Raw genomic sequence first — 13,407 nt, 5'->3', positions numbered from 1 at the left:
ACGTCATACTCCGAAAGTTCCCTTAGGCATTTGTGCGCATGCGCACTACTCATAAAGGGTGATTTAATAGAGGATGCACAAAAATACAGATTAAAATCATTTATATTTAGGTTAAATATAAGATATGACTTGTAGTGCATGTTAGCTTGCAAATTATGCCCAAGAACATAATTTATTATGCCATATGTCTTACTAACAAGCAACAATGCCTCTAACCACAGGTCACGTACGAAAAATAATGCCCCGTTTAAGGCATTCCACTCCACTGAAGGTGTGGAGCTGAAAATGAAAATAAATACGGCCTTTTAAAATTTAAATGTTCCAGCGATTTCATTCCGTCAACCCCTTAGAACACAGCAAGAGCTAAACTCAGGTGTTTGCAAGTAGTTTTATTTAAAACGGAGAGAGCTGCCTTCAGCCAGTGTTTTCTGTTGTACTGACATGAGAGTCAAGGCTCCGAGCTCTCGGTCTGCGAACTACATCACTAAGCCTCTTTTAAAAGCATTTAAATAAAAACAGTCCAGGGACTGTACACAATGTAAACAGATTATCATTTTAAAGAGCTAAGCGCATATGAGCTGTTTTATGTGGTTTACGGATGAGCTTCGGGGCTGGCGTTTCTTCGTCCGTGTTCACAAAACTATATATTTTAAAGGCATTAAAAAAAAAAACACTTCAGCGATTGAACAATAATAGTAGATTAGTGTATTTAAAACGTTAAAATGCTTGCTTATTTGTGCTGCATTTTTGTGGAAACGAATAAGCTAGTAAAGACTGTTTCATATGGTCTCATCGTTTGAACCACGTTAGTTCAACAAAGTACGGCTGTTGTTAAAGACCTCACCAACTAATAACTTATGCTATTTAACTGATTAGAGTTCTCAAAAAAATGCAACTGTATTGAACATATAATCACTCATTTAATATTTTTTGTTCCCTGTCATTTCGCTGTATTTTCTGTTTGATTTAGCACAGGTTCCCTCTTACGTCATACTCCGAAAGTTCCCTTAGGCATTTGTGCGCATGCGCACTACTCATAAAGGGTGATTTAATAGAGGACGCACAAAAATACAGATTAGAATCATTTATATTTAGGTTAAATATAAGATATGACTTGTAGTGCATGTTAGCTTGCAAATTATGCCCAAGAACATAATTTATTATGCCATATGTCTTACTAACAAGCAACAATGCCTCTAACCACAGGTCACGTACGAAAAATAATGCCCCGTTTAAGGCATTCCACTCCACTGAAGGTGTGGAGCTGAAAATGAAAATAAATACGGCCTTTTAAAATTTAAATGTTCCAGCGATTTCATTCCGTCAACCCCTTAGAACACAGCAAGAGCTAAACTCAGGTGTTTGCAAGTAGTTTTATTTAAAACGGAGAGAGCTGCCTTCAGCCAGTGTTTTCTGTTGTACTGACATGAGAGTCAAGGCTCCGAGCTCTCGGTCTGCGAACTACATCACTAAGCCTCTTTTAAAAGCATTTAAATAAAAACAGTCCAGCGACTGTACACAATGTAAACAGATTATCATTTTAAAGAGCTAAGCGCATATGAGCTGTTTTATGTGGTTTACGGATGAGCTTCGGGCCTGGCGTTTCTTCGTCCGTGTTCACAAAACTACATATTTTAAAGGCATTAAAATAAATAAATAATAAAAAAAACACTTCAGCGATTGAACAATAATAGTAGATTAGTGTATTTAAAACGTTAAAATGCTTGCTTATTTGTGCTGCATTTTTGTGGAAACGAATAAGCTAGTAAAGACTGTTTCATATGGTCTCATCGTTTGAACCACGTTAGTTCAACAAAGTACGGCTGTTGTTAAAGACCTCACCAACTAATAACTTATGCTATTTACACCCGCTTCGAATGTTATCACTCGATTGAATGGGCGTTATCAGTGGTTATCAGCTGATAGATATGGGCCAGTAGGGGCCTGCTGCGCCTACTGGTAGGCTCAGAAGGCTGTTATCATCCATCCACATGGTTAATCAGCTATACTAATAGAGAAGACTCCAGATCCAGTCCTAGAGGAATCCAGTTCACCGGTAATCGGAAATCTATTGGATGACGCGGGAACGTCGCGGCCGCGCAGTTTTTCCGGTGGACATTTGCAGGTAAGATCATTGAAATGAGCATGTAAACTGTAATTAATTAGTCAATAAGCCACAACAATACAGAAAATGTGTTTTAAGGTGGTGTGACATGAGTGTTGACATGAAATAACCGTGTTGCAATTGCGTATGTAAACGTTATATATTACGTTATAAGCCTGTCGTTACTTTATATGTTTTATGTGAGCATTAGCGGTACAAATTAGCATGTTTTTCACGTGTCCGAAGCTAATGGGGAAATTTAGTTTACTAGTTAAACGCAAAATTAGCCTGTAAAAATGACTTATTTTTGCGTATTGCCTATCTATCTATCTATCTATCTATCTATCTATCTATCTATCTATCTATCTATCTATCTATCTATCTATCTATCTATCTATCTATCTATCTATCTATCTTCTCAGGCACCATTTCCATCATCTGCATCCCATGTTCACTGATGTGTTTCTGTCTTTTAGGCTGAGATTAGTAGTACATGTTGCACTTTGCTTTATGTAGTAATTGCCAAATTTTTTAATTTCAGATATGGGAAAAGCAGTTAAAACCACACGTTTCAGGAATGTTAAGATTAAGGTGGTGAGGAGGTGTATCACTGGCCCTGCAAAGGTGTCTTACCTTAGTCAAGGTCTTCCCCAGCCCGACTCCAAACAGACCCACCCTTCAGACCCCTCTACATCTGAACCTGATGAAGTGGCACCGAGCTGTAGTTCATGTTCTGAGACTGCATACAGTAAGGCAAAGAGGAGAGAGCTTCATGCCTGGGATGCAGTCAAGGATGAAATGCTTAAGGTGTCGTTTGAATGTTCAGCACCAATCACTACTCAGTGTGTTGTCTGCCTAGAACATGCTGATTATAGGTGCATTGAGTGCAGCACCACTGCAGTGTTTTGTGAGGCTTGTCTGAAGAGGACTCACAGAAATTCACTGCATCTTCCTGATAAGTGGAATGTAAGAACAATACAATGCAGTCATACATACAAACAGCAAACTCACAGTAATTGCAAACAGATTCATTAGATTATTCGAATTGTTTTAGCACTACATAGTTTCAACTGTTAGTGTACCAAGTTTGTTGTTTTAAAAACATTGTTAGAGCTATCAGTATTTCTTACAGAATGCCTTCTATGAGCCATCCTCCCTGGGGTTATTCCTGTATTTACCTGAAGGCCATGATGCCCATGCTGCGTACACAAAGGACATGAAGGTCATTGTCAGCACAGGTTTGTCATTTTACATGATCTTAATGTATTTAATTTTCTTGACAGGTTAAGGAATCTAATTCTATTTCATGTGGAATAAGATATATTTGATAATAATATATAATAATGATAATATAATATAATAATATATGATTTCCTATAAGGTTTTAATTAAATTTGTGAAATTTTTTTGAAAATTCCAATCTGTGCCTGTTTGCTGATTCCAACAATAACAAACAATCCCCCAGTTTTAACAGAAAGCAAATTGTACTGATATATCTTAAAATATGTCAGTGCTATTGTTTTGTCTCAAGATTCAAAACAGTAATGTTTTTTGTAGTGTACGTTTATTAAAGTTACTTAAATATCCTAATTGAACTAAAACCTAATCCTGGTTTAGGCTAACCCCTGTCTGTGAAACTGGCCCATTAAGTTGACACACTCAGGTGATTTTATTCTATGCTGATATGATAGTCTCTATAGTAGTACTTGGTTATGTTTTTATTTTATTTTTCTCTTTTTATGTGTCAGGGCGGCTCTGCACCGTCACAGTCAGTATGTGTGCGTGTGAACCAGAAACCTGCACGCTGCTGAGGTATGGGCTCTGGCCAGCAACAGCCGACAAGCCCCAGACAGCCTTCTCCATCCCTCTGCTAGAGCTTTTTGTTTGTCTGTCACTGGAGTGTCAGGTTTCTGTTGAGGGTTTTTGCAACACTCTGCGCTGGAAAAATAACCTCACTCTTGCAGAGGTAAGTCAGTTTGCAGAGGTCAGTTTGAAGTCTGACGAGTCCATATAGATGTGAAAATTACACCTTTCTTGATTGTACTACACCATTTATTATAACAACTAAAAGTAAACAGTTATGGAACCATCTAGGATTGTATAGTTGCAAAAGTATTCTTGTTATTTTTCTATAAAATAACAACTTCTGAGTGAACCACCATCACCAGATGTTAGTGTACGAAATAATGTGTTCACTGATTGCTGCTTATACCGCAGGTTAACACACTCTACAGAGCCTTGGTGGGAGAATCCATATCCCATTTTAGGCATCACCACTTCCGAAAAAGAAGTTTGGTAGATATTTGCCCAGAGTTAGATGATGGGACCAAATGCCCAGCATGTCCAAAGGTTGGTTCTAGTTCCATGGTTCTTGTTTGATTAACCTGATTGCATTTTTCATGACTCGGCATTGAATTGATATCTGCAAAATTAGTTATTTTTTGTATAAAGTATTATAATAAAATAGTAATAGTATAAATGTATAAACCTGGTGCAGATACAAAACCAGTATTACTGTAAGTGTTTGTTTTCCAGGCTGATGGAGATATGATTGTGGCATTGGATGCCAACTTTGGCCTTGTGAGGAAGCAAAGCTCAGGTACAAGTGCGGTTGAGCCATTACATGGAACCCGCATGTTTGTTGATGAAAAGGATGTAGAGGAATACCTGCTATCACATCTTGACAGCTCAAAGCCTCACGAGGTTAGTCATAGTTGTAGAATTTCATGGATTGAGTCCAAGAAATATTTATTTAATAATTTGTGAAAAAAGATCATTATTCCTCCCGTAAATCTATGTTTTCCTTAAATCTTTAGGACTGCAGTAACTTCAAGGCTGGCAACGTGCTGAGGTCACAAAAACAAGCAAAGAAACTTGATGTTACAGGAGTGTTTGGAGCCTCTTGTCGTCATGAAATGCCCCTAATGTTTGTCAACATGAGCCAAGGAGAAAGGCAAGTCTATGCCACAGTAGTGACATCTATTGACCCAGTGTTCCAGAATGATAATTAACCTTTTTGATTCTACATATTCATAAAATGCGTAGAATAGCATGACCCTAACATAAGACATATTTTATTTGTTTTTTATTTGTTTTTACATTTAACATGGAGATTCAAAAACATTACAAAATTTTAACTTTACCACTATTCTATAATCTTCACTAATATAAGAAACATGAAAATTGTTTGGATCATTTTGAGTGCCCTTATTGAGTATTTAGGTATTGAATTTGATGCTGGAGATTGTTTGTATAATTATTTTTACTTTTCCTTAGTATAAAGTGTCACCATTCTATTTTTTTTATTTCAATCTTTTTGTGTTGAAATAGATTAGCCTATCCTCTGTACGTCATTGATGAGCTACTTCGAAGATGTGAGGACAAGAACATACACCTGCGAGTAGTCTATGACATTGCCTGTGTTGTTGCCTCACATTTGCACGTAAGTATTTTTTTCTGTGTAAAACTGAATTATTGTTTTGAGAAAAGACACATTAACTCAAAATTGTGCCATACTGTGTTCAATCAGAAATCAGGGGAGGGCATACCACACAACATCTCTTTGGCCATACCAGCATTTCATGTTTATGGACACAAATTGCCCTGCCAGGTAATTCATTTACTTTATAGAGACATCAGGACCTGTGGCACACATCATTCACTCCTTGTTTGGCCTCCATTTTCCTGTCTGTCAACTGCACAGCTGAAATTAAGTAGATATGCTGAAAAATTGCACCGTTTAGGACTATAAAGTGGAAACCTCTTATCTCAAATCTGTCTGGGTCAAAATAATCACTATAAGCAGATGATTGTTACAACCTTGTTTTCTTTTTCTTTATTTTTTTATGCAGATTACATTTGTATAATTATTACATAAATATAAAGTGATAAAACGAACAGCTTCGCTATTTTTACTGATTTAAAGATAAAATAATACAAGTTGCACCAAGGCCCTCTTCTGCTCCAAGCCCTGTCTGAATGGTCAGGGTAAAAGCTACTCTACTCACCTAACATACAGTAGGCCTACCTGCTGTTGTGAGAGAGTAGGGATGATAATTATGCACCATAAAAGTCCCAAAAAAGCCAGCAGAGCAGGAACGGAAGGGCAAAATAACTCAGTTGACCACAACAGTGTGACTAAAGGAGAACCTCACATGACACACAACTGCACAGAGCAAGTGTATACACACACCACACACAATATGCTCAGTGTCATGCTCAGTGTCGCTGTCTGTGATATTCTACCACTTTGCTTTAATCGCAGATCAAGTATAGTACCAGGCGGCTTGATGGGTTTGGGCTCACAGATGGGGAAGGAATGGAAAGGCTGTGGTCTTTCCTCCGAAGATTTGCCAGAGTCACAAAGGAGATGACTCCATCTCACCGCCTTGACCTGTTGACTGATGCCCTTTTGCATTATGGACGGAGGAAATCAACTGACCTAGGTTTGTCCACTGCTGCATAACCTGTCAAAATTCTGTGCTGGTGGTTCACTATTTATACATTTTATATTTTCTGGAGTGAAGTTGATCACACACAAATTGGTCAGCATAAGTACATTAAACTGTCTTTGCAGAGATGCAGCTCCTGCAAAGACTAGACAAAGCAGAGAAAATATTGATTCTTGCTCAAGAAGAGATCTCATCTGTCATCAGAGAGGCACCAGGTAAACAATGCACATAAGAAGCAGGTAACAATAGTTGTAAATAGGAGAATTTTAGATTCTATTTACAAGCACATTGTGCACAGAGTATGTAGCATTGATGTTGTCTTGTTTCCTGTTATTTTTGTTGTCTAGTGTTGGTTTCTGAGGGAGACATGGAGAAATGGAAGAAAAGGGAGATGGAGCTAGCCCAGAAGAAACAGAAACCAATACGTAAGCAACTGAAGTGAATGTCTTGAATACTGTAAGACGGTCATGAATATTATTCGCAAAGAATATTGCAAATATGTTATACTTACCTTTTCATGTACAGTGATGAAATACAATCCTGTAAGCCAGGGGTGCCCATTCCTGTAGACTACCTACCTACCTGCAGACTTTTGTTCCAGCCCTGCTCCAACACAGCTGTCTGTAATTATCAAGTGCTATCTAAGAGATTAATTAGCTGGTTCAGGTTTGTTTGATAAGGGTTGGAGCTGAACTTTGTAGGATAGTAGATCAAGGAACAGGAATGGGCAGCCCTGCTGTAAGCTATGTGAAGAAGTAACATGAAATGAAGCACATTATTGGAGTAGTAATAATGTATTTATCTGTTCTCCAGACACTGTCTCTAGATGGAAAAGGGACTACATCATCAAGCTGATTCAGTTCTACAAGTCAAAGTAGGGGTTCAATGTGTTTATTTTAGACTATATGTGACCCTGGACCACAAAACCAGTCATAGGGTTAAATTTTACAAAACTGAGATATATACATCATATGAAAGCTCAATAAATAAGCTTTCTATTGATGTATAGTTTGTTAGGATAGGAAATTTGAAAATCTGGAATCTGAGGGTGCAAAAAAATCAAAACACTGAGAAAATCACCTTTAAAGTTGTCCAAATTAGGTTCTTGACAATGCATATTACTAATCAAAAATTGCATATTGATATATTTATAGTATATTTATAAATCTTAATGTAACATGATCTTTGCTTAATTTCCTGATGATTTTTGACATAAAAGAAAAATCAATAATTTTGACACATACAATGTATTTTTGGCTATTGCCACAAACATACCCCAGTGACTTAAGACTTAAGACTTTCTGCTTTTTTGTAATGCTTTCTGCTTTTGATTTTTTGTAATGTATAGATCTGGGACTCGTGAGTCATACGTGGAGTGTGAAACAGAGTAAGTAAGCAGTAATCTGTCTGTTACTGTTCTCTGATCAAGTGTGTAAATAACATTTAATAAGATTTATTTGTCAACCATTGTAGAATTGAGGACTCTCTGCTGAACCTGGAGAAAAAACACAGAATTGTGAGAAGATGGCAAGAATCTGATTCAGACTACAAGTCTACACTTAAAGATGTTGACTGTGAGCTCAGAGGCCAGCTGATCTCCAAAGCTAGAACTGAATCAAGGGAGAGAGCAGTCCTCCTCCATCTAAAAAGAAAATATCCAGGTAAAGTGCTGTGGATAAGTAGATACATTAAGACATTAAAATCCAACTTTTAAAAGGACTATAATACAAACTAATAAATTCATTGCTCTGCATGCATGTTTCCTAACTTTGCTACAGATGGGCAGGGCATTGCCATCAGATTGTCCAAACAGGTAGCCAGCTCCAACAAGAGACTGAGACAGGCAATAAAAGATTACAACAACATTCAGTGGCCACCACAGCAGAGCATCTTTCCTGCAACAATTGATTTCCAGGAAGCATGCGACCCCTCTTGGCATGTCTACTTCTGCTTTGATGACACTGTAAGTATAGTTACCTAACTGCTTACTAACCACAACTACCTGCCCATCATTTTAGAAACCACCTGGTAACATGACATAGCACTTTTTATTTCTTTTGTCTTCCAGATTGAAGAAGATAATGTTTCGAGGAGTCTAAAAAGGCGAGGGATTGATGCCCTTCATTTGAAGACTCGAGCAGCTGAGGAAAAGCGCATGCTTTACCAGGAAATGAGAACTGTAACGAAACACCTCCATCAGCAGCACGCAATTCTGTGCTCTGCCATCAAGGACACAGATCAGCCTGGTACAAAAGCCGCTCTTATCCAACGCCTCCAACAGCTGGAAAGAAAACGACATCAAGCCATTGTGATGTTTCAGCCACATGTACCAGACATTGTTCCTGCGAACAACCTCTACTTGTGTCAAGACCTCCCCATCTCTAGCATACAGACACTGGAATATAATGACGATGGTGAAAATGATGACAATGAGGACGACAATGAGGATGACAATGATATAGGACTGTAAACACTGGTAATGGCAGGACAGGGCCTGTAGGACACTAGCCTAAAATCCTCAGACTGTATATATGTATATTTGAGTGTACTGTATATTTTAGGCTGAAGTGCACAATCAATTCATAAACATTTTGAATCCAAAGAAAATATCCTGATCTCTGTTAACAGTCTGTCTTTCACCTGGTGCTGATTTTATCCTTGCTGTAAACACAGGTGATTTACTTTTCCAGTGTTGTCTGATATCATTATACTATGTGAAAAAGAATGTCTTAAAGAGGAAAATATATATGTTGCTGCAGAACATAGAAACCTTTCAGGGTGGTGGAGAAATATAATTATTTTACTGTCTTACTGGTGCAGACGTGTTGTTTTACTAGGTCTGATCTATTTTAAAGCTTAGGTACTGTATTTAAGCACACATATCGCCACTAGTCTGTATGAGTACAATATGTTTACCATATTGTGATATTACTTATTTACTGTGATGTATAAATGTGGTCAGTGTGTGAGGTTTTTTTTTTTTTTTTTTTTTGTGAGCTCACAAAACCAAACCCCCTTTGACTGAGTTGAAATGACAGTACAGTATTGAATCTTGAATCCTCTGAAGCAACAATACATTTGTAAAAAATAAAAGTGAACATACAGGTGTATTGACTCTACAATAAAGCTTTCCCACAATGAGTTGTAGCCATGTTTTCAGATATTGTCACAGCATTTATTCACATCACACTTGAAGTCAATGAAAAATAATGTACTTAAATGACGTCCAATGATTTTATAGTCATAATCCGCCAGACGGTGTGCAACATACAGTAGGTTCTTACATAACCGTTATTGAAATGCTTCAGATCCATGCCTATGTAGATGAACAGCTTTTTTTTCTTTTTCTTCTTCCCACTGGCTGCTTTCAATTTATTTTCACATTCTTCGTTCTGTGAATGTACTTTTTTTGTTTTATCTTTAGTTCGTTGCTATAGTGGTTGCTATTGACGCTGCTACCGCTGAAACCACGTAGCTTGCATGACGTATTTCCGCAGGAAAGTATTTTACACACTTTTTTAAATGATAATTTCAACATTTCCCCAAAGTAAAAAACAACAAACTGATAACTCAACAATACGATATGCTCACGTTAAGGTTATAACTTTTCACAATTTCTCCTTCGATTCTAAAAAATAAGTGGTAGCAGAAGGTTACGGAAGTGCATTGTGTTGTGGGCGGGGTTTGCGGGTTCTACTCCTATTTCGACTAAAATATCTTAAATAAACTAACATATTTATATTTTTTAACATAGATCATCTAGACACAGTGTAATTAATATTTTGGCTGTACTAGATATTTGATACATTCAGTCGATATATCTTTTTACAACCCTAATTTACAACCCTAATTTGCAAACCAGAAAAACTACAACCGTAGTGCTGATTTGTATCAAGCTGCATTGGTAGCTATAGGGAATTGTAGTTTTTAAAACAATAGTGTTTTTCTTAGAATTGGAGGTTGTAAATAGTGAGTTGAGAGTACAGTGAGGAGTTTAGGGGGATAGTAAATACATCTATGTAATCAGATTATAAATGTCTTATTTTTAAATGGGTTCAAAATAAAGTTAATTAATTTTTTAAAATACTTGACAGTGCCCCAAATTGTTGACTATATTTACATGATAACTGAGGACAAGAGCTCTCTATAACAGTTGATCCCATGTTTGTAGCCCCTTTTATTGCTTAATTATAAGCCTTCAAACATGCACCAAGGTGATGTTTCAAAAGTCAGTATTTCAAAACAGGAGCCATGTAGAATCTTAATACTTACATATGTTACTCTCAAGGTCAAGACCTTTCTAACAATGTATTTGGTTTAGCTCTACAACAAAATTTTAATTTTCTAATTTCACGTACACAAGCCATCTCGGGTGTAGTTTCAGAGAGCACTTTGAAGGCTCTATAGGTGTCGCCTATATAAAAATGAAGCTTGTTGTTTGTTTGATTGTTTCTGACTGTGTAAACAGAGGTACGACCCCACAACATGAGGAATACCTGGTCCACAAACACACAAACTCTGTGCATTTCTGTTTGGGACACACATGGCTTACAAAGGCTATATTAACATCTATGTATGTTAATGCTGCTATGATGGTTAAAAAAATGCCATTAAGAAATAAAACCATCTTCTACATCAGGGGTGCCCAATCCTGTTCCTGGAGATCTACTATCCTGCAAAGTTCAGCTTCAACCCTGATCAAACACACCTGAACCAGCTAATTAATCTCTTTGGTAGCACTTTATAATTACAGACAGCTGCGTTGGAGCAGGGCTAGAACTAAAGTCTGCAGGTAGGTAGATCTCCAGGAACAGGATTGGGCACCCCTGGTCTACATGATGGGTAGTCTTCTCTTACGTGTGGACTATTATTAGGCCTATTGGTAGTCAAAACCAAGAGTAGCCTACATCAGAGGTTCCCAATCCTGGTCCTGGAGGCACCCCAACACTGCAGATTTTGCATGTCTCCTTTCTCTGACACACCATTTTCAGGTCTTGGAGTTTCTAATAATGAGCTAATGACCTGCATCAGGTGTGTTTGATTAAGATGACATGCAAAATCTGCAGTGTTGGGGTGCCTCCAGGACAGGATTGGGAAGCACTGGCCTACATTATACATGACTCATTCCACCCAATGTGTGACATTTGCTTGTATCTCTTCAAAATCAAGCATATTTTTTCAACACAGAATCTAATGCTACACATATTTAACTATTCAAAATGTGTATTGGTTAATCATAGACAATTTTATTAAAGTTTTTACAAAGTTTCTAAGCAGACGATGGATGCATGTTTTCTCAGTCCAAGTTACCAAAACTCATGTGCCATAAAAAAGCATGTTTAATAGCATGCCCATTAATTTCTTTGTATTCACCTCAAGAAAGTTTTTTTTTTTTTAAGAAATGGTTGGTTATTTGTTCAAATAATTGATATTTGTAACAAAATTTTTTATTAAAAAGTATCAAAAGTTTGTATTAAGGCAAAGTGTATTTTAATAAAAAATGCAAAAACATTTTTTCATTTAAAAGAAGCCTGAAGTTTAAAATTTTTTAAATAATGTAATGTATTTAACAATATTGTATAAATTATGGCTCAAACAAACTGATAATTACAGTTGTTTAGCTTTATTCTTAGAAGAAAAAAATCGTAACAGAAATAAACACTTTGTAACAGGAATGAACACTAACAGGAAAGAGTGTCCAACTTCATTGATTATTTAAATCTGTGACCGTGCATGCACAACATCCCATATGTTCTGTCTCAAGCTTTGGGTCTGACTCTTCGGAGTCGTTTGTTCTTTAGTCAGATGACTTAAAGGCTGTATTGGTTACAGAAATTAGTTAATATTTCCCAAACTTCCTTACAAGCCTAGGCTCATGATGAATTTTGTGTTCTGACATAAACCATCTTTTTTAACAACCATTTTGCCAAACATCTCCCAGTGACAGCAGGAGTGATCATAACATGAAATCATACTGTGACCCACTGTTTTTAATATTATGGTAAGGTCCTTGCTAACACCCAGCCCTACCGAACCAATGATTAAACTGATTTATATATATATATATATATATATATATATATATATATATATATATATATATATATATATATATATATATATTAATATTAAAAAAACATGTAGACTTAATTCAGCACAATATCACTTTATTGCTCCATACAGGGCCCAGATTAAAGGAACAACATTGACGGTGCCAACAAAATAAAACAAAAAATAAAAAATCAGGGTGATTGAAAATAACAATACGATCACAGTTATTTTCCTACAAGTGAAGTGTAACCATTACAATAAATTTGCAGCAAGACTCATATAAAGTATATTTTAATGAAAAAGATGAAAATTCACTTAATACATTTTAAAACGTGTATATATGTATTATGTATTTTGTATGTGTCTGTGTGTGTGTGTATTTGTAAAGATGGTACAGACAACAAGTAACAAGATGCATCTTGGAATGCAGTAAATAGCATTTTTTCTAACACTGATGCGATGGTTCAGGGTGTTTGCATGGTGTTTTCACACTGGCAGTGAAGGCACATGTTCTTTTTAAAACCACATGCAGTGTGTGACCATGATTGGCACACTGTGCACTGTGACCATGAACGCCACTTCTTTGAAGCGTTCTTCTTCTTGTCATCGAAATGGACACTGCAGACACAGCACAAATTGCCTCCATCTACCAAAGGAAAAACACAAATATTTTGGAAGTTAAGCCAGTTAGTTGAAATCATACTCATCACCATATTCAAAGCAACACCTCAAAGGAAGCTTATTCATTTGTAACTGTTGCTGAATGAAAATGTGGGTACTGCACATCAATTCATCTCAGAT

At 36.7% G+C, this 13,407-nt stretch overlaps 1 protein-coding gene across 1 annotated transcript; it reads left to right on the top strand.

Moving 5' to 3' along the window:
- Window positions 1-1,868: 1,868 nt before the first annotated feature.
- Window positions 1,869-9,565, top strand: LOC141316576 (uncharacterized). Its single transcript, XM_073832794.1, has 16 exons — window positions 1,869-3,070; window positions 3,237-3,342; window positions 3,853-4,070; window positions 4,322-4,453; window positions 4,640-4,807; window positions 4,921-5,057; window positions 5,435-5,546; window positions 5,634-5,714; window positions 6,369-6,549; window positions 6,681-6,770; window positions 6,903-6,980; window positions 7,369-7,429; window positions 7,904-7,942; window positions 8,029-8,216; window positions 8,334-8,518; window positions 8,624-9,565. Exons 1-16 carry the CDS (start codon window positions 2,648-2,650, stop codon window positions 9,023-9,025), a joined length of 2,601 nt encoding a protein of 866 aa, XP_073688895.1. The 5' UTR covers window positions 1,869-2,647; the 3' UTR covers window positions 9,026-9,565.
- Window positions 9,566-13,407: the final 3,842 nt, after the last annotated feature.

Source organism: Garra rufa, unplaced genomic scaffold, assembly GCF_049309525.1.
Source record: "Garra rufa unplaced genomic scaffold, GarRuf1.0 hap1_unplaced_109, whole genome shotgun sequence".
Taxonomy (NCBI): domain Eukaryota; kingdom Metazoa; phylum Chordata; class Actinopteri; order Cypriniformes; family Cyprinidae; genus Garra; species Garra rufa.
This window is presented reverse-complemented; position numbering and strand designations above follow the sequence as displayed.